Genomic DNA, 18980 nt, shown 5'->3' with positions numbered 1-18980 from the left:
ATGCAAAAACACATTTTAATCCCTATGGAGCATTATGCAGATGTACTTAGTGTGTGTTTATTGGGAGGAACTCAAAAAACAAGACTCCAGTTAACTGATTTAAAGAGAAGCAGACAAGTTGTGTTGCACGAGCCTGCAATCTGAGACTGAAAAGTTTTTTCACAGTTTTACAATCCAAACCCACAAGCACCCTTACCACATATCCAGGGGGATTACTGACCTTAATCCCTAACACACTAATGCCATTGTACAATTACATGAATAGGCTCTTCTAACATTCATCAGCGGGACGAGAGCGTTTTTACTGTGAGGGGCTGGAAATGGCTGGGTTTTTGAGGTCCTAAAGACCCAAACACTGAGGCTCCTGGCGAGGCTGTTGCCAAAATAAACACTTTACCAGATTCCTGGCTTGAGGAAATGAATTTCTGACTGCAAAAATGAATTTCAGAGCTGTGAGCTGGTAGCCGCAAAAGTGATGTTGGAAAAACAAACTTCAGTACCAGGAATAGCAATGTAGGGTAGAGACACAGGAGCAGTGTAAGGGAGACAGACACTGGAGAAGATGAATGGACAACCGTGTAGATGGTATTTATACTTAGCTAGGAAGATGTACCATGTATCATAATACAAGCAGACAATATAAACTAGCTATTCTAAAAGACCTAATATGATTAAGTAGAGGCTCTCAAAGTTTTTTTTAAGAACAATTAGGAGGTGAAACTAAAAACTGAGGGAACGGCAAATTGCAAACAAGAAAGGTAAATTGTATTGTACTTCAGTGAATGTAGATGTTTAATTTTGTCTGCAAGTATCGTAAAACATGTCTCTGAGTCAGACAACTTTTGTGTACTGCAGCTTTATTGGCACTTTAGACCTGCTACAACTTTATTAAATGTAATTAAGGTGACAGACAAAAACATCTGCTTACTCACACACAGTGAGGCAAACATACAGAGATAACACACAGAGAAATGCAAATCTGGAGATTATAAATCAAGGCTGTAACTACAGAGCTTTGACTCGGCAGTACCCTAAAATGGCAGTTCTGCTGCAGCTCATCGGCCCAATTGCTATGGTTTCTCGCTGTTTATGCCTTGAAACACTGGGCACAGTCCCTGTTTAAAAATGAGCTTGAGTTTCCTCCACATGTGTTTGAAATTACAGGAACATGGTCATCTCCTAGGGGAAAACCTGTCAATAGACCAAACAAGCCAGCTTCCAAACATCTGGGCAAATTAGAAACATATTGAACCAGCAGTGCAGGGAGTTGACCTGACGCAGCCAGCAAATTCGAGAGACCTTCTAGAAAAGTGTGTTTGTATGACTGTGTGTGTGTATGACTGCGTGCGTGCGCGCCTGCGCTTAATTGCAATGATGGAAGCAAAGGCGTGGTTTAGAAATGTACATACGACATGTCAGGTCTCACTTGGCTGATTTACTGTGACACCAATGTAAAGTTCTGCATAGCACAAATGAACTATTCATGTTGACAAACTGGAGCTCCTCAACCCTGTATCAATAAAACACAAAGAATGGAGAACCAATGTTACACAGATTTCTGCACCCCTGTAGAATTCTGTATCCCTGATGATGTATTTGGTTACAACTTCCCTGCAAGTCTGAGTGTTTTATACTGTTCTTTAAATGGGCAAAATATTTATTGCAATGGGTGAGGCCTGTAAAAATAATGGTTTTCTGCAGCACTGAGATTCAAACATGCTGAGGACATCTTCAGATCTTATGCTATATGTTTCTCTATGGTATTATACATGTACGTAGGCTCCCTACCGCTTTGCCCCATCACTTTATATAATAAATTGAACATGATTAAACGTTGCAGGCTGCAGACTACATTAGAATCTAGAGGCATCTAAAAAAACTATGGGCATGCTCTAGTTTTGCAGAGCAGAATTAGCAGACAGCAACGTTGTGACATGCATGTTGAATTAAAAGCTGTTATCTCCCTGCAACAGAAGCTCTTGCTATCGGCTATTACCATGTATAAATGGGTAACAGGGAACAGTGTTGTTCGGTCAGTCAAAAAAATGTTGTTGTGTGTTGTCGGAACAGGTGTTTTGTGTTTGCAAGTCGTTACTTACACCTTAATCTGGACCGTACCCTGCTTCATCCTGTTAACAGAAAGAGCATTGTTCCTAAAATTGGAACCTGGTACGAGGGACCACACATATATATATATATATATATAATATATATATATATATATATATATATATATATATATATATATATATATATATATATATATATATATATGTGTGTGTGTGTGTGTGTGTGTGTGTGTGTGTGTGTGTGTGTGTGTGTGTGTGTGTGTGTGTGTGTGTGTGTGTATGTTGGCCTAATTGCTTTTCCAAGCTCATAAGGTTACTGTAGCACTTGCATGGTTTAAAGCCTTCTGTACTGCAGTGAAAGAAGTGCAGTAAATTAGTAGCTATGACATGACAGCTTAGATAGGCTGCAGGTTAACAGCTGTGCTTTGACTGTGATTAACATGTTAATAGTGATTCTAAATTAGAATTTGAATATATAGTTGCAGTAACTTTAGCCAGTTATTTTTGAAATTGTGAATAATAAAAAGTTCTCTGCACTTCCCACTTTGTATTGCAGGAGGATGGTATCAGTTAAATTAATGGACACAGTACATTTTAGGTACCCCAAATGTAGGGAAGAAATAGGAAAACTACAATGCTCTATCAGTCTAGAGTTGCAGCGTAAACCCTGGAAGACAGAGATACTGTAGATTATTGGACAAGGATAGATGGTTATCTGATCTCTTCTTGTAATTGCTTTTCTGGATAGTGTGTATTTCAAAGCTGATTGATTTAGTGCACATTGTGAAATGATCCAGTTTGTGATCCAGTACGTGGTGAATGCTTGATGATGGCACCTCTCTAGGGACCAAATGCAAATACTAAATACATACCGGTTTTGTACAGAAGTACACTGCGCAATTCATTGCGGGAATTACAACTGAATGAGATAAGTAGTAAAAATGTAATAAATGCATTGTAAAGAAGGAGAGATGGAGAGAGATTGCAATAGAAATACCTGTTCTCTCTGAAATGGATCTGTCATTTTTTTGATTTTCAGTGTTATATTTACAATATACCTTAAACATGAATATGCTTCAAGAACATATTTTGTAATCTAATCACCTGAGCAAAATAATATCTTCCGATTGCAGATATAGCAAACAGAGTCTAAAAAACTGTTCTATAACTAAACTGAACACCTAGATGACTATGTATATAAAGCATTATTTAATCGAATTGGGCAAAGAAAAGAGTAACACAGGGAGGGAGGCAGAGCAGAAGAGAAAGATATAGAGCAGAAGCAGTGAGGGAGAGATTAGGTCAGTGAATCAGTGCGAACAAGACTGCAGGGGCCAGCAGTGGATTCATTAGCCTATATAAGACTGTAGCATGGACTGAGCCAGTCTCACTTATTGCCTGGCTGAGCAATGCTGTGTAGGATTGGTATTCTTGCACTAGCAGGCAGATGCTTAGTTCAGAGAACTGCAGTAGAATTTCAATGTACAGTACAAAAAGGTCAAAATGATGTTCTTGGTTAAATCTCTAAAGAAAAAAAAAGCCCCTTCCTGATGTTTTACTTCTTTCTGGAGACAGAAATGCATTAACTGGACTGCACTGTTAGATTTCCATGACCTGGGTACATTGACAAGTGTCTGAGTTTAGCTCTGTTCATTTGCAGTCACTACAGTCTGTATATTTTCCAAAGGCATTTCTTAAATGGCAGCTAAATTGCAGTGTTACAGTGTAGTTTAAACAACTTAGAGTCTGTTTACTAATGTTTTACAGAAAACAAGCCCGGTTTGTTCATATGGATAGTCTGTATGTGTAATTTGGCACTCTCCTGCTGTTACTTGCAGCAGTAGGAGGTAATAAATGTCAGCTCTGTCATAGAAAGCAAGCAATATACTGGACAGGAAAGGAAACAGCTATTTATTAAACCTCCTTAAACATGTATTTTAAAAAAGAAGAGTGTGTTATATTTTGAAGACTGTGTCATACATTGAAGTGGTTGGTTTCAATGCAGGGCTTGTGCTGGTGTGGTAACAATTCCAAAATGAATTATGAAATAAATAATGAAATAAATAAATAAATAAATAAATGAATAAGTAACCTCTGAATGGCATCTGTCTTGTATTTGCTCTGGTCCATTTACACTGATCAGCGTGTTTGTTTCCATCACAACACAAATAGCAGCTCAGGGGTTTATTCTCCGGTGTTTTTCTGTGTCTCTTGTGGCAGCTGGTGTGGGGGTGTGCTGTTGAGTTCCCTGTCTCTCTGAAAAACCAGGCACACCTGTCAGACAGGAAGTGTAAATCCAGCTTCCATTCTGTTTCCTGGTAACCTCTCGACAAGATACTCCACTACCACCTAGAAAAAGAGAGAGAGAAGGGAGGAAAAGGGAAGACAGAGAGAAAGAGAAAAGAGAAAGGAGGGAGAATGATGAAAAAGAGAGCAAAGAGATAGAGAGATAGAGAGAAAGAGGGAACAGATAGAAGAGAGGATTATAAACAAGGAGAGGGAGAGGAGAGTGAGGAGGGAAAGATAGAGATAAGGCAAAACGGGAACAAGAAGAGACAGGAAACCCAGAAAATAAAAATATACTGCAGTCTAACTGGGTCCATTCAGGTATCCGTATCGAGAATGATTAGTAAACCATTTAGGGCAGAGGACTCAAAACAGGAAAAGATGTCAAGCATCTGGCCCTTCAGTGTCACATATTATTTCCCCTTTTTGAGCAGGGGTTTCTATTTAAATACAGTCCCATGCTTTACAGCAAGGGTAAACCAGAGCTGTGAGCTCAACAACGTTGCTCAACGAACCGGAGCAATGCAATAACACAAGCCTTGTATATGTGTAACTGTGTTGTTACATAGAGAGTGGGGTGAGAGCAAAAGGCAGGCTGTTTGAGTCGTTTTCTCTTAGCAGCCTGTTGGGTTGTCATCCGTACTTTGTTTTCTTTGTCAGAATCCTCATGGCGGGTCCTCGTGGGGGGCCTCGCTCCCTATTCCCAGGTTGCCCCTCGCACTGCCTGTATGCAACTAATAAGGTAATTAAAAGCTTGATGAGCTAATTGGTGTTCCGTGGAGCTGCAGATGTTTTGATAGGAAGGCCTGTTTATGTAAACACAGGGAGTAAACAAGCTGATCAGGTATGCCTGTGCCGGCTTAATTACCAACTTGTCCTCCCAGAGCCAGAGACAATCATTTGCTTTGTCCTGTGAACAGAACAGTACACACCTACCTTAGCACAAGAACCAGACACTACATTTAAACATGCAATCCTAAACTGACAGGTTAAATAAAATAAAATACACTAACAAAATATAAGTCAAGTATATAAGTGCGTAATAACATTGCTCAATATTGGTTTTCTGAATTTAGTTAGCAAACGTATTGTGAAAGTAAGTGCAAAAGCAAAAAAAAAAAAAAAAAAAAAAAAAAAAAAAAAAAAAAAAAAAAAAAAACCACAAAGAAAAACAATTGTAATATTATAGAAAAAAAAAAAATGGTTGCGTCTGCCGGAATTGCAAACTTCAGTAGGGCAGTGACTGGGTTTGGCTCAACTAAGTCGACCTGTAATTTCTTATGTTTGTTGAAGTGTACTTAAAACAGTCACAAATGGTCTCTCTCATCTTGTTCTTTTCTCTGTTTATACTGCTGTGTCTCTCTAGTGCACTCTCTTTCTCACTGACACTCTTCCTTTCTCCCTCAATGCTCTGCTCCTCTATGCTTTGTTTCTCAGTGGCAGGTGTGTGCTGGTGCCTTCAATCCCCTTCTCCTCAGAGCTGGCAGGTGCATGAGTGGTGTGAGAGAGAGAGAGAGAGAGAGAGAGAGAGAGAGTTAATGGTGGAGCTGTGCCCTCAGGGCTGTCTGTCCCCAGGTGCCAGAGGAGAGATGAAGATTATTAAAGCCAACCTGCTGACGGCCCAGGAGTACAACTTGAAAAATGCCTCCAAATTGCTTGAATAAGAGAGACAGAGAGAGAAACAAAACTGTAGCTGACATTATTTTGAAGTGTTTGGTTCTCCTGCCACTTGTTCTTCAATCCCTTTCTCTCCCTCCCATACTGCAGTAGGTCAGTCGTTTTCATAAACATGAGCTTGTTTTGTGTTTATGTTTAAAACTGCTGTTAAAATATTACATTCTTTAAATAACGTATCAGTTTAGGCCTACAAATACATTAACGGTATTATGGTTTAAGGTTAGGGAGTAGTACTGCAAGGGCATACTAATGACAAAATCAGACATATCATTCTGGTTTAGCAAAGCATGGTAAATATATAGTATATGCATTGAAAAACTGATTTACTGTGCATATGTGCCAGTTCCATTCCAGTTCGTATATGTATGTATATCTCTCATTCCCTCCCTGTCTCTTTTCCCAGCCCCCCTCCCTCGCTGTCTCCCTCACACACTCAGTGTTGTCTCTCTGTGCCAGCGCCGAGTGATATCCTAACACAGTCCAGATGGCCCTGATTGGGGAGTTGTTCTTGGCACCAGCCGCTGCAGCAGAATGTCACAAATACTTTCCTTTATTTAGGAATGGCTTGGGGTTAGGGACCGGAGTGAGAGAGAGACTCTCCCCGCCATCTGGGTTTCATTTGCAGCCATTCGGAGAGTTTGAAGCTTTTTTTTTTTTCTTTTTGTAACAACATACAAAATGTAAACACTTCATGCCCAATTCCCAAGCACAGAGGTTTTTTTTTTTTTTAAATTGATAATATGTTTTCTGTATTAAACAGCTTTGACCAATACTGCTTTTTTAAAAAAAAACAATTAATGACAAGAGAAAATGTGCACAGTTATTTTTAAATAAACTCCAAAAATGGACATGACTACTACTTGAACAAGAGTTGAACAGTTGTTGTTACACAAGGAGTTTTATATTTACACAATCAACAGCAGGGTGATATACAGTAGTTGCATATACAGTGGTTTAAAGTAAATATACTGTATAATCTGTATCCTTATTAAAGGAACTCAATAGGGCTAGATTTAAGAAATAAATACAACAGCTCTACTACAGCTTAAACTATACTCTAAATTTGGTTCAACATCTTCCATAAGATTAACAGTTAAGAACATACAAAGGATGCAGGTCTGATGCTGTGTCTTCTCTAACCACTTATTCAGAGAGGTCCAGTATTAAACCCATGGCTAGGTTCTCGCTAGCTTGGGCTTACTGGATGATTCAGACATTTCCATTCCTGGCAAAGGCCCTTATATGGATGGGAGTCAAGAAAACTGAGTCACAAATGAGAAAAGAACTTTCTTTTTCCCTGCAAACTTAATGAAAAAAAAAAAATAATAAAAAAAAACGAGACAGTAGAAACTTAAAGTAGGTCAGCCTCGGACAGAAAGCTGGAAAACCCTGTCTGCAGCGATTGATTGAAACAGCATCTGGAAATTCATCAAATTACCTTAAAACGTCTGCTTTAACTCAGGGGCTCTGTTGTTGACTGTTGGGCTTTGATAATATCACACCAAGTGGCGGAACTACCTTCATAATGAAAAACAACTTGAGTGCACCATAACTACAGTTTACATTCTGAACATGGATTAAAGGACAGATGTGTTTCTATAGAGTTTGCATGGATTGGTTCAGTGTGCAATTATCACTATCTGTTTATTTAACTGGCTGATAACTGATTGGTACATATAAATTAAGCTTGTGTGGATAGAAAAACATACTTAGGTAGCTTGATCTGGCATTAATTCCAAGCTGCCACATTACTGTTAGTTCTATTTTCACCATATTGCACAGACTGTCACTGTAATTGAAAATCAATATTGAAATAATGGTAATTAATAACACCTTAAAGGGGAGGAAAATATTAGGGTTTTTGTTTTAGTGCATCATAAGTTAGTGTCCGTAAACTTTGGGCCAGTAAACTTGTGAAATGCTGAGTCGGTAGCTTCTCATACCAGCTCACAAAGGTTTAAGTGGCCCCAGGTGTCACAGATTTAGGGGTTTTGGGGTGTCTGGGAGAAAAACTGCAATCCTAATCCGTCTGTTTTGATGGGAGTCCTGTATTTGTGTTAAGTCCTCTGTCAGGCTGATGGAAAGCAGATGTGGGCAGGCAGGCAGGCGCGAGGCCAGAGCAGCTGGGAGAAATTAAAAGCAACAGCATTCCAGGAGAGCAAGAGACAGGATAGGAATTACACTGAGAGAGAGAGAGAGAGAGAGAGAGAGAGAGAGAGAGAGAGAGAGAGAGAGAGAGAGAGAGAGAGAGAGAGAGAGAGAGAGCGCACAGCCAAATGAATAAGTCTGGAGTACTGAATAAATCTACCACAGCTGTACCCCGTCATAACTTGGATTTAATACAGGCCTCTGTTTCTCAGCACTGTCCACATTACTTAAAGTGTAGTGTATTGGCAACATATTTGCAGCCTTGTTTGTCCCCATGTGTGTGTATGTTTGCATGTATGTGTGTGTTCAGTTCTCATCAGTGCGTCTATTTGCATCTCTTTGTATCTGCACCATGTAATTTGTCTCAGCTTCTAATGAAATGGCCTCTGAATTAAATGGAAAGGCAAGGGCTGGGCGCAGACCACAAACCATATGGTTTAAAGACGAACATCTTGCCATTCAACTTATTAACTCATCACAGCCATACTCTAGTTTTGTTTAATTGGAAACAGCACAATGTATTTCTCAGAAAATAGTAATGTAGTGAGGAATAACTTTCACTGTCAATACAATGCACAGGTCCAAAACCTACCATTTGTTAGGGCCCGGGGTACTATAAAGTATTAAAATCCATAATACTAAATCCCAGAATATAATCCTATTGTATGGATTCACTTAAAGAAAATGTGGTTATAGCTCATAAAGTAATTCTATAAATCAAACCGCTTCCATTCACTCTGCAGGTCTCACATGTGCAGTTTATACACTTATGTATCTGTTAGTAGAGAAAGGGTTAGAGAGTATTTCACACACCTTATAGAACAGCATGCAAACTGAGAGCTTTCTTTAACCTAGTGTGGTACCAGATATCAGTTCAGATGTGAAATGTGGTTTAGTTTATTGAATTCCATTGATGCTCCAGCACAGTACATGAGATCCACCAAGCCTGGGAAATCGCCTCAGTCGTGTTTAATCCATTATAAGATCTCATCTTGCTGGGACTTGACTCCTTCAGCGGCAGTGGGAGCACAGCTGGCTGCAGATGGTGTGGACTCTACATTCCAAATCTAGAGCTGCATCCTGCCCAGTCCTTTAGCTGGACAGATTAAACAGCTGTTTGTAATCCCTGCCGTGGCAGAGCAGGCATACCGAGTTCAGTTCCTTTTCAAATGCTTCACTCTAGACCTGGAGACAGGCAGCAACCTTTTTTTGCGTAAAAGAGCCAAACATAAGGATTCTAGAGCAGTTGCTATGCAGACAAACGTCTGCTGTGTCATTCTTGGTGTTCTCTACTGTGTGTGTGTGTGTGTGTGTGTGTGTGTTTTTAGTAGTAGCGGGCTCCTCAGTTCTGCAAATCAAAACAAAAACAACAAACAACATTTCAACATTGGCAGCACCCCAAAATAGTTGACATATTTATATTTAAAAACTTCAATAATGAAAGTGTTGATGAGAGCAGAAGGTGTGTAAATACAGAGGGCAGTGTTGTAGGGTGCTACTCATAGTTGCCTAAAGTAATATCGTTATCTTATGCACACCTAAGAGACATATTGGATCAATGAATGGAACAGATATTTCTCACTAGTAATTGAAGAGGCTGACTTCTGCACCAAACCTTTAAGGTCACAATGTGATCAACTACAGAATTTTACATTGAATTTTAAAGAGTTTTGCTAATTTCTATCATTTTACAATACTGCCAATGACTGTTGCGCCGATGACGGGAGATTTCTAGTTCAACAGAAGATTAGTAATGATAATCAGCTAGACACTGATTATCTCCAACTGTAATATTTTACATATAAATAAGAGGAGAGCAGAGTTTCCTTGTATTCTAGCAGCACAGCGCAAAGGAAAGCTGTGCAAGTGTGAACAGTGGGTGAGACAATACTACATCATAGACTTTTTGGACTACTGTGGCCCCTGCTGTAAATAATATTGACATTCTGTGACTCACTAATGGGTTTTAGAGCAAGCCTCTGTTTTTGTGCATTTCGTAGCTGGTATATTTATTCCCAGAGGTATTTTGTATTAAAGCGGTGTTAAAAGTAGCATGTGTTTACTTTACAAACAGCATGCAAGTGCATGTATTTCAACTCCCTACCTTGTTGTGGCTGTCCTGTCCAGTGTCCACTGCTAATGAGGGCAGCAGACTATGTAATCCCCTGTGCCTACTGGGCCTGTCAGCTGTCAGTTAGCTCTGAAACCTGTTAAAAATACACTGCAACATAGGCAAACACACACAAACCCACAGACTGGGTAAACGGAGGTGTGCTGTGTGCTAGGGATTTGCAACATATTTAAACGAAGGTTTGCATCTTTGCATTGTACACCATGCCACTGTTGGTAAAATGTTGAAACCGTGGTTGTTTTGATTTGTTTTTTTATAGCTGTCTGATCTTGTAATTGTGGCAAGTCAAATCCCCTGCATGCAGTAAAAGTATAGTTAGACCTCGATTTAACTTTACTTTAAGGGCTCTCAGATTGCAGTTTTTAGTAGCGAACTTAATGCACAATTAGAATTTTTCTATGGGACATTTCAGTCTCAGTTTATGTTGGAAATGGGGGATTTAACAAGATTGTATCGTTGGGGGTTCTTTGGAAGAGGTCTCCTAACCAAGTATTGACCTGATCAAAGTGTATCTCAGTTCAGTTCTGCTCAAATGAGAGTCCAAGGTTCATGCAAGTTAGTCCTAATCTCAATAGACTGTGCTGTTGTCCAAAAGCCAGTTAACCCTTCTCTGTCTCTGCAGCTGCTGTACTCGCATGCCAGGTGCTAATCGTTGGTCTATTCATGGTTTGGCACAAGTGTCCAACGCTTGGTTATTTCTGAGTCTATCGTTTGTTGAACATTCATTAGTCACATACTGTGGAGTTAATTCAGAATTAAAAGGAAGGCTAAGCTTTAAAAAATAACATTGTAATTCACAATACATTTCCAGTAAAATCAAAATATCGGCATTAATGTCATTTAATTGGGATGTCACTTTGTTTAATTGGGATATAGTATTTTCAAATGATGAACGAGGTCGCTTTTCAGAGCAAGACAGGTTCGTGATTACGCTGTGACTTGTGTAAACCACATTTAACTCTTGAAGAAGGAGGAGTCTCCTGTGGTTTCTCAGGCTGCAGTTACAAAGAAAGTTGGCGTGTCAACATCGCAGGTGCGATTAATTTTGTTTAGGAATAAAAAATAAAAAATAAAAACCTTAAAATTATATTCTAAATTATGTATTTAACATTTAATCATAATTTGATGTGATTTCAGGCTAGTGGCTCTGTCTAATTGATTTCGCAGCTTCCATTATCAGCACCAGGGGATTGACATCTCCAGTGAGGTCAGACACACTGTAAACCCTATCTGTGCTCTCCTGTGAAACCCATCACAGGACTCGTATTGATTTTTATATAAGTGCCTGGAGACGGGGAATTTCTTTCCACATTCACTTCCCCTGTCAGGCTCCTAGACTTCTTCTAACACTTTGTCTGTTTGCACTCAAACCATAGCAGCAAGTATGTAAACCGATATAAGTGTTTTTATGTGGTTCAACACACAGCCCGCTCTGTGTTTCTTGTCAGAGTCAGTAAGCTTCTTGGGCTCACACTACATTTAGTTTAACACACACACACACACCTCTGATCAGCAACAGCAGGACATGCAGCCCTTGTGATACTAGAAAGGCAATGCCACCTGACTGTGCTGCTTGCGCCGGCCAGGAAAGCTTGCCTTGTTTGGTCCCCGATCGAGTCCTGGGATAGTTCATGAAAGTGGTCAGCTGTTGACGGACAGCGGCAGGTCCTGCTGCACTTGCCACCGGCCGTCAAGCGCCTGTCTGGGTGGTGAGAGGGAGAGACACGGGGCCGTCAGCAGCTGAGAGGGAGAGCAGGTGTTCCAGGACATTTCCAAACGCAAAGACATTTCTGTTTACCTCCAGCACTCTCTTCCTCTCTCCAAGCTGCTTCTGCCTCTGGTTTTATTCTTTATCCACCTTTTTTGTTTGGAAAAACATCCTGCTTTTCTGGCATACTGGTTCCTTTTCGATCTGTCAGCAACATCCCAGTTTTAATTTGTGTAATAAATAATGCAGTTATAGTGCAGATCACCTTGTTATGCTCCACAGTTCATTTTTACTAATTTCAGGTGCTGCTGTTGTTTTTTCCCTGCTGTTCTCTTAACCAATTTATCTCTGGTCCACTGACCTCCCTCCTTTTGTCTTTGTGACCTGCAGGTAGCACAGAACTGAAGGTTGGAACGATGCCAGATTCACCTGCTGATGTCAAAGCCCAGCCCAGATCAACGCCACCCACCATGCCGCCACCTCCCCCCTCTGTTACCCAGGCAGCCAATCGTAACACTTCCTTCACGCCCACCACAAGTAAGTCATCACCGCGACAACCGCTGCAGGGTTCAGGAGGAGACCTGGGTTGTGTTTAAAACCTGGTTCACGTTACTGTCACAAAACTGAGAGATAAACAGCTTGACAGCGCTTCAGACCTTTTGAATTATACATTTCTAAGTAGTTTTAGTTTTGTAAAAATGAACAGGTGTTTTTTTAATCTTTCAGTTAATTTAAGATGCTTTACAAAAATATCACATGGCTTCAAACAGTGTTGATGCGTTTGCTCAAAGAACAACCGCTGGTCTCAAACCTAATTCAACATAGTGATCCATTCAGGTTGAAAGTCTCTCAGCATTCACAGGTATCTTTTTGCAACAGACTTCCTGTCATAGGTTTCAATACGGATTTCAGAGACTCGTCGTAGAGTTTCAACATCTGAAGCATGCAAAACAACACAGGGCGTCAAGGTACACTAATGTGCACTGTGGAGCCTTTTTTTATTTGTACCAATTGACATCGGTTTAACAGCTTACAAGCATCCAGTGAGTAGCTGTTTTAAATTACAGTGCTGTTAATCTGCAGTCTGCTGTTGTCTGTACTACCCTTGCCTGCAGAGCTGTAGAGGTGCTCTTTCTTTGTGGCTTGTTGCAGAGGGCAGCGCTCTGATCCACATTGGTTTCTTCCCTATATAGCAATGGCAGGCCATGTTGTTTCACCTGTTCTCTTGGTCTGCAGCACAGTCTGCTCTTAGCTCGATAACCAGAACACAAGTGCCCTGTCGCATGGTTCCCTCCGCACAGGGAAAGAAGGGGTTTTGATATTCCTGGGAGCAAATTAGCCTGGGGGATAGTGGGCACTGAAATAAGTGTCATCCGGGCAGTGTGCATTAACTTTGGTTTAAATAGCTGCACTTGAACTGCAGACCAGTTATGCCTCATGGGAAAAGTAGAACATTCAAAGTGAAAGTTTAAAGCCAGTCAAACAGTAAATATATATATATATATATATATATATATATATATATATATATATATATATATATATATATATATACCATAGTACCATTAGTACCATGTTCATTTGCCAATTGTGGTGTATTCAAGCAAAACTAAAGTTATATGTTACTGGAAAAATAAAAGGTAAGAAAGAGAAAAGGTTACATTGAATCTTTAATTTCTGTGCTTGGGGGTGGGTGTTGAACCTGAGCATTGATTCTGCTTTCAGCTGTGGGACATGTTCAGGGTTTAATTTAGCAACACACCTGCTGTCAGGATAAAAGTAACACCATGCTGCACACCTATTTTTAGCACCTCTTCAACAAGTTCCCCTAATAGTACTGTTCAACTGACTGAGAGAGAGAAACAGAGATTTCTTTGGTTGGGTGGTGAGGGGTTGGTTAGGGCAATCAGATGCTTCCTATATGAAAAACAGCTGTGTACAGCGAAAGTTTAGTAGATTGGAACAAGCAAAATGAAGGTGATGCTGCTTTGATGCACTGTACAGCCGTCATTGTTTGTAGGCTTGAAATTAGCACTGGGTGAAATTTATGAAATGTATGTGTAAATGTTACTACCAAGGAGCTGAAACTGGAGCGCCCATCCTAATGGCGGGTCTTTAGATCTTCTTGGGAAGTCTTATTGGTTGATTGGTGTGACTGTCTTTTCTGTGTCAGTGTTGAACGGGAGTAGCCACTCCCCCACAGCCCTCAACAGTGGACCCTCCACTCCGAACGGCTTCAGCAACGGGCCGGCCATGTCGTCGACGGCCTCCCTGTCCAATCAGCAGCTCCCTCCAGCCTGCGGCGCCCGGCAGCTCTGCAAACTGAAGCGCTTCCTCACCACGCTGCAGCAGTTCGGCAACGACATCTCCCCCGAGATCGGAGAGCGCGTCCGCAGCCTGGTGCTGGGCCTAGTGGTGAGCCTGCCCATCCCTTTCCATCACTGCCTGTGCATCCTTAAAGTCCAGAATATAACTTGTTCTGTTTTCCCATAGAATTCGACGCTGACTATTGAAGAGTTTCACTCAAAGCTCCAGGAGGCCACCAATTTCCCTCTAAGGCCCTTTGTCATCCCCTTCCTCAAGGTGAGAGCACAGAAAGAAAACAGCGCAAACACAGTACAGCTTCTAGAGTTCTTAACAACACCGTAAAAATGCTTTCTTATCTTTACAACGATTTCATTATGCTGGACTGCAATCTGTTTTAAAATGATACAAGCAACACCAGGGCAGCACACAGCCCTCAAATCCCCCTGTAGCCTTTTTTTCACTTCTTAGATCAACTTTTTTGGCAAGAACCACTCAATCAGCACCCAGCCCCCAGCACAGAGAACCTCAGACAGCCTTCAAACCAACAACTCACCCCAAGGTCATCGTGCAAAAATCTGCAGGAAAACAGAAAGCTAGAGGTATACAGATAGGCAGATGGACAACTACGTAGATGGAGCCTACTATTTAAGGAGTTGTGTTTTTTTTTTTTGTCTGGGACAAATGGAAGTCCCGTGGAAGTCCACTGAGTCCTTGTTACTTTGTGTTTGTGAGCGATGAATTTCATTCTGGTATCTCACTACACTATATATCTGAAGCCATATTGAGGATTTGAATGCATACCCTTCTCTGGCAACTCTAAACTCTCCACGGAAGCACAGCTTTTTAAGTTTGTAGACTTTTTTTTTCACTCTGTTACCTTCCCAGCCTCACACTTTCAATTCACTTCCTTTGCAACAAAAACAGTGCTGAAGTATAGTAAATTGGTACTAAAACATGGCTAGGATGAGACCATGAAATTAATTTCAACTTGTAAAGCTGCAGAGCTAATGCAGGTCCCCGCTGTATCATCGAGCATCTTGTGTGTTTTATTGACATAATGTCAGTTTGAGATCTGCGCTACGGCAGTGTTGCCTGGTTGTGGTTGGACAACAGCAGCGTGTCTCTCACTCAAGCCCACCCCCCCCCCACGCTCACAGTATGGGGGCTGTGTTAAAGAAATGGAAAACGTTCAGCTGAGGAGAGTGCCAATGCTGGGAGCTGCATGATGAACACATGGGGAGCTGGCAAGGTGTCAATTTCTAACAAATACAGAAGGAGCATATTAAACAACAGATAGCAGCAGTCTGGACAGCATCTGATAATTCAACCCTACTGTACCGCATCATGTTTCCTACAGATAAAGCTCAGAACAGTTATTGCACATGCTGTGTCTTCGTTGAACATTATCTAACCTGAAAAGAAAATATGATGCTTGACTGCCTCCTTCAACGGGTCATTAAAATGTGTCCCTTTTTTGAACATTTAACAATGCATGTGAGCACCTGCAGCGTATTTGTCTGTAAAACACCTAGGAGGGTGCTGTTTTAATGATTTACACAACGACTGCATTATGATCTTTTTTTTGGTTTCTCGTTTCCCCCTCTCTCTCTAACTCATACACTCCCCCTCTTCCGCTCTTTCTGTCTGTCCAGGCTAACCTGCCCCTGCTCCAGCGCGAGCTGCTGCACTGTGCCCGGCTGGCAAAGCAGACGCCCGCCCAGTACCTGGCTCAACACGAGCAGCTGCTGCTGGATGCCAACGCCAGCTCCCCGCTCGATTCCTCCGAGATCCTGCTGGAGATTAACGAGCACGGCAAGAGGAAGACGCCCGACAGGTAACACCAACCAGCAGTCCTCTCTACCACCCGGGCCTCTGCTTCTCTCCACTCAGTTTCAATTCCATTAAGATGTAGCAACCAACTTAAACAACAGCATTAGGGAGTGTAGTTATGTGAGAAAGCTGTATGCGCTGAATATGGGGGTTGTACATTGTGTTATTTAGATGCTATTTCGTTACTGTGAAAGCTTGTGAGGCTCATAACTTCTGATACACCTGTGTGGATTTATCTGAAGATTTGTACACAGATTCACGTGGGTGAAACAAACAGGAACAGTTAGTTGCATTACCATTCCCCCAAAACAATCGCCCAAAACCCACCTGATCTATGAACATAATTGTTTGCACAAAAAAACACCCTTCTAAGTTCTAGTTCAAAATAACAGCTGTTTGGTGCGTCTAATTTTTGTCTGCCATCTTTAAATGGTATAACTTCATTAATCTTAGTGGCCCTGTTTGTCTTTAAGGATACCAATGCCCAATGCATCTTCTTTCCATTCCTCTCATTTCACATTGGTTACACAGCCCTTCTCCTTCTATCACTCTGAGTGAGTCTGTAGCTGCCCTTAGGTCAGAGATGCATCCAGATGGTTATGTGCTGGACTTCGGCTTTGGATCAGACACGAAGGGTGTGTATGTGAGGGAGGGGGCAGGCAATCCTCCAGTAATCCCCACACCTCCTCCCCACCACTGGCTTACTGTTGGACGACAGAATGATGCAGCTGTTGGGTTCATTTGCTTTATGTCATGCCCGGATAGCACATCAAGATCAGGGTTTCATTGTAAGACTGAACTGAAGTAAATTTCTGTGTAATTAGATTTCAGGGTCACTGCATTGTAACTGCTGTCATGTTTATAATAGTGATTTTAAAAGTGTAGTTACCATGTATCTACAGTGCACTGCAGCCAAACTGCTTTTATAGACATTAAAGCAGAATGTTCCACTTGTTGTTTTTCTGTACATCCCAATACCAGCTGTAGCTAATAGAATTAAAGGAAGAATATCAGACTCACTACAGCAAATCAGCACCTGGTGTGGAAGTTTATGCAAAAGTCTGTGACATGGGAGTTACAGGTTACCACTACAAAATTGTAACTAAAATCAATTAACATTAATGTTATAATTTACTTTTGTTGTACTGTTCATTTTTGGCACATCTTTTACTGCAGTTACAGTGCAGTAGCTTTGCCTACACTTAGTGCCCTTATTAATACAGGGTGCCCCCTCTCTGCTGTCTCTATAACCCTCAGGACCAAAGAAAACGGGGTGGAGCGGGACCCCCTGCATTCGGAGCACCTCCCGAAGAGACCGTGCACAGTGAGCCCCAGCCAGCGCTACAGCCCCAGCAACGGGGCCCCCTCGCACCCCCCTCCGAATGGCCTGCCTCCTCATCCCCCAAACGGCCTGCCACACCCCACCCCTCCCCCACCCCAGCACTACCGGCTGGAGGACATGGCCCTTGCGCATCAGTACCGCGATGCGTACCGTCACACTGAACACCGAGACGCCCGCGAGAGACACCAGAGAGGTGGTGAGTCCTAACCCTAAAACACATGGCTGAAAGTAGAGGGGTAACAAAAGTCGCTTCTGTAGAAAAGCAAGTACACTGAAAGTACATGAAGTTTGCCACGAAGAGGCAGCAGTGCTCACTCTGTGTTCTAATTGTGTTGCAGCACTGCATGGTGCCCGGCAGGAGGAAGTCATTGATCACCGCTTGACGGATCGCGAGTGGGCAGAGGAGTGGAAGCACCTCGATAATGTACGTGTCGCTGGGGTACGGTTTCCCAGTTTGACAAATCTGCAGCCGAACCCGCGCTTGTGGACAACAAAGGGGGGTGGGGGCAGGGATTATGTGGTAGAGTTCCAGTCCAGCTTCGGTCCCAATTGAAATGAGTTTGCGATGTCAACACAGTCCTTGTGTTACCTGGTAAAGTCCCTGGACTGAAGAGCAGGGTAGGTAACACCACGGCTCTCCTACAAGTGAGTGTTAGTCATCCCTCAGCTTTCTTGAGCACTACATTTACAAACAACGAGAAAACGTCCACAGATGGAACGAGGTCCCCAGTCAACAGAGGCTACAGCTGGACTGGAGCAATTGACACAAGAACTGCAGTCACAGAGCAAGCATGCCCTGATCTGGGTCCTGGATAGATTAATAACACTCCGCTGAACTAAGTATAGCTGAATCAGAGGTCAGAGCAGTTTAGAAGGCTGGAGGAGGGAAAGGAGGTTGAATGAGCTAGCCAGCGGTACATCCCCAGTGCCATTGCTGTTGTGTTTCTTCAATAATCCAGCCTGGTTTAACTGGTCCCACCTTGTCTGTTGGTGAGGTTTTAAAGACCCACTAATTTACAACTTCCTAACAAAAAAATACAGTGGGAAGCAGTCTTCCATGCAGGAGGCAAAGGAGTTTAGTGTGGTTGCATGAAGATCCTGCCCCAGTTTAGATCATTAAAATGCATCAAGTAGCCTTGCTTGTTTTCCGCTGTCTCACTGTACCTCTGCCTCTCCCTCGCCCCAGCTTCTGAACTGCATCATGGACATGGTAGAGAAGACACGGCGTTCCTTGACGGTGCTGCGCCGCTGCCAGGAGGCAGACCGCGAGGAGATGAACCACTGGATCCGCCGCTACAGCGACGCCGAAGAAATGAAAAAAGGTGTGAGCTCCAGCCAGCGCCCTCCTCCTGCTCCTCACAACTCCTCCTCTTCCTCCGTCTCCAACACCAACACTTCCTCTAACATCTCTGAGGCGCAGCCACTAGGTATTACTGACAGGACACAGCCGGTAAAAAAAACGTCAGAACACTCAATCAGAAA

General features: G+C 42.1%; 1 protein-coding gene across 9 annotated transcripts in view; it reads left to right on the top strand.

Annotated features, from left to right (window-relative positions):
• LOC121296312 (protein CBFA2T3-like) overlaps positions 1–18980 on the top strand; it is a 35647-nt gene that overhangs the window by 13099 nt on the left and 3568 nt on the right. For 4 of the 9 annotated variants that reach the window (XM_041221716.1, XM_041221719.1, XM_041221724.1 and 1 more), the window contains 7 exons: positions 12410–12556; positions 14193–14434; positions 14513–14602; positions 15979–16160; positions 17414–17694; positions 17837–17937; positions 18685–18925. In XM_041221716.1, the coding sequence (XP_041077650.1) occupies positions 12410–12556; positions 14193–14434; positions 14513–14602; positions 15979–16160; positions 17414–17694; positions 17837–17937; positions 18685–18925 (1284 nt within the window). The other 5 variants (XM_041221720.1, XM_041221718.1, XM_041221725.1 and 2 more) reach the window with 4 other exon arrangements.

The sequence above is a fragment of the Polyodon spathula genome, chromosome 21 (assembly GCF_017654505.1).
Source record: "Polyodon spathula isolate WHYD16114869_AA chromosome 21, ASM1765450v1, whole genome shotgun sequence".
In the NCBI taxonomy this organism is placed as follows: domain Eukaryota; kingdom Metazoa; phylum Chordata; class Actinopteri; order Acipenseriformes; family Polyodontidae; genus Polyodon; species Polyodon spathula.
This window is presented reverse-complemented; position numbering and strand designations above follow the sequence as displayed.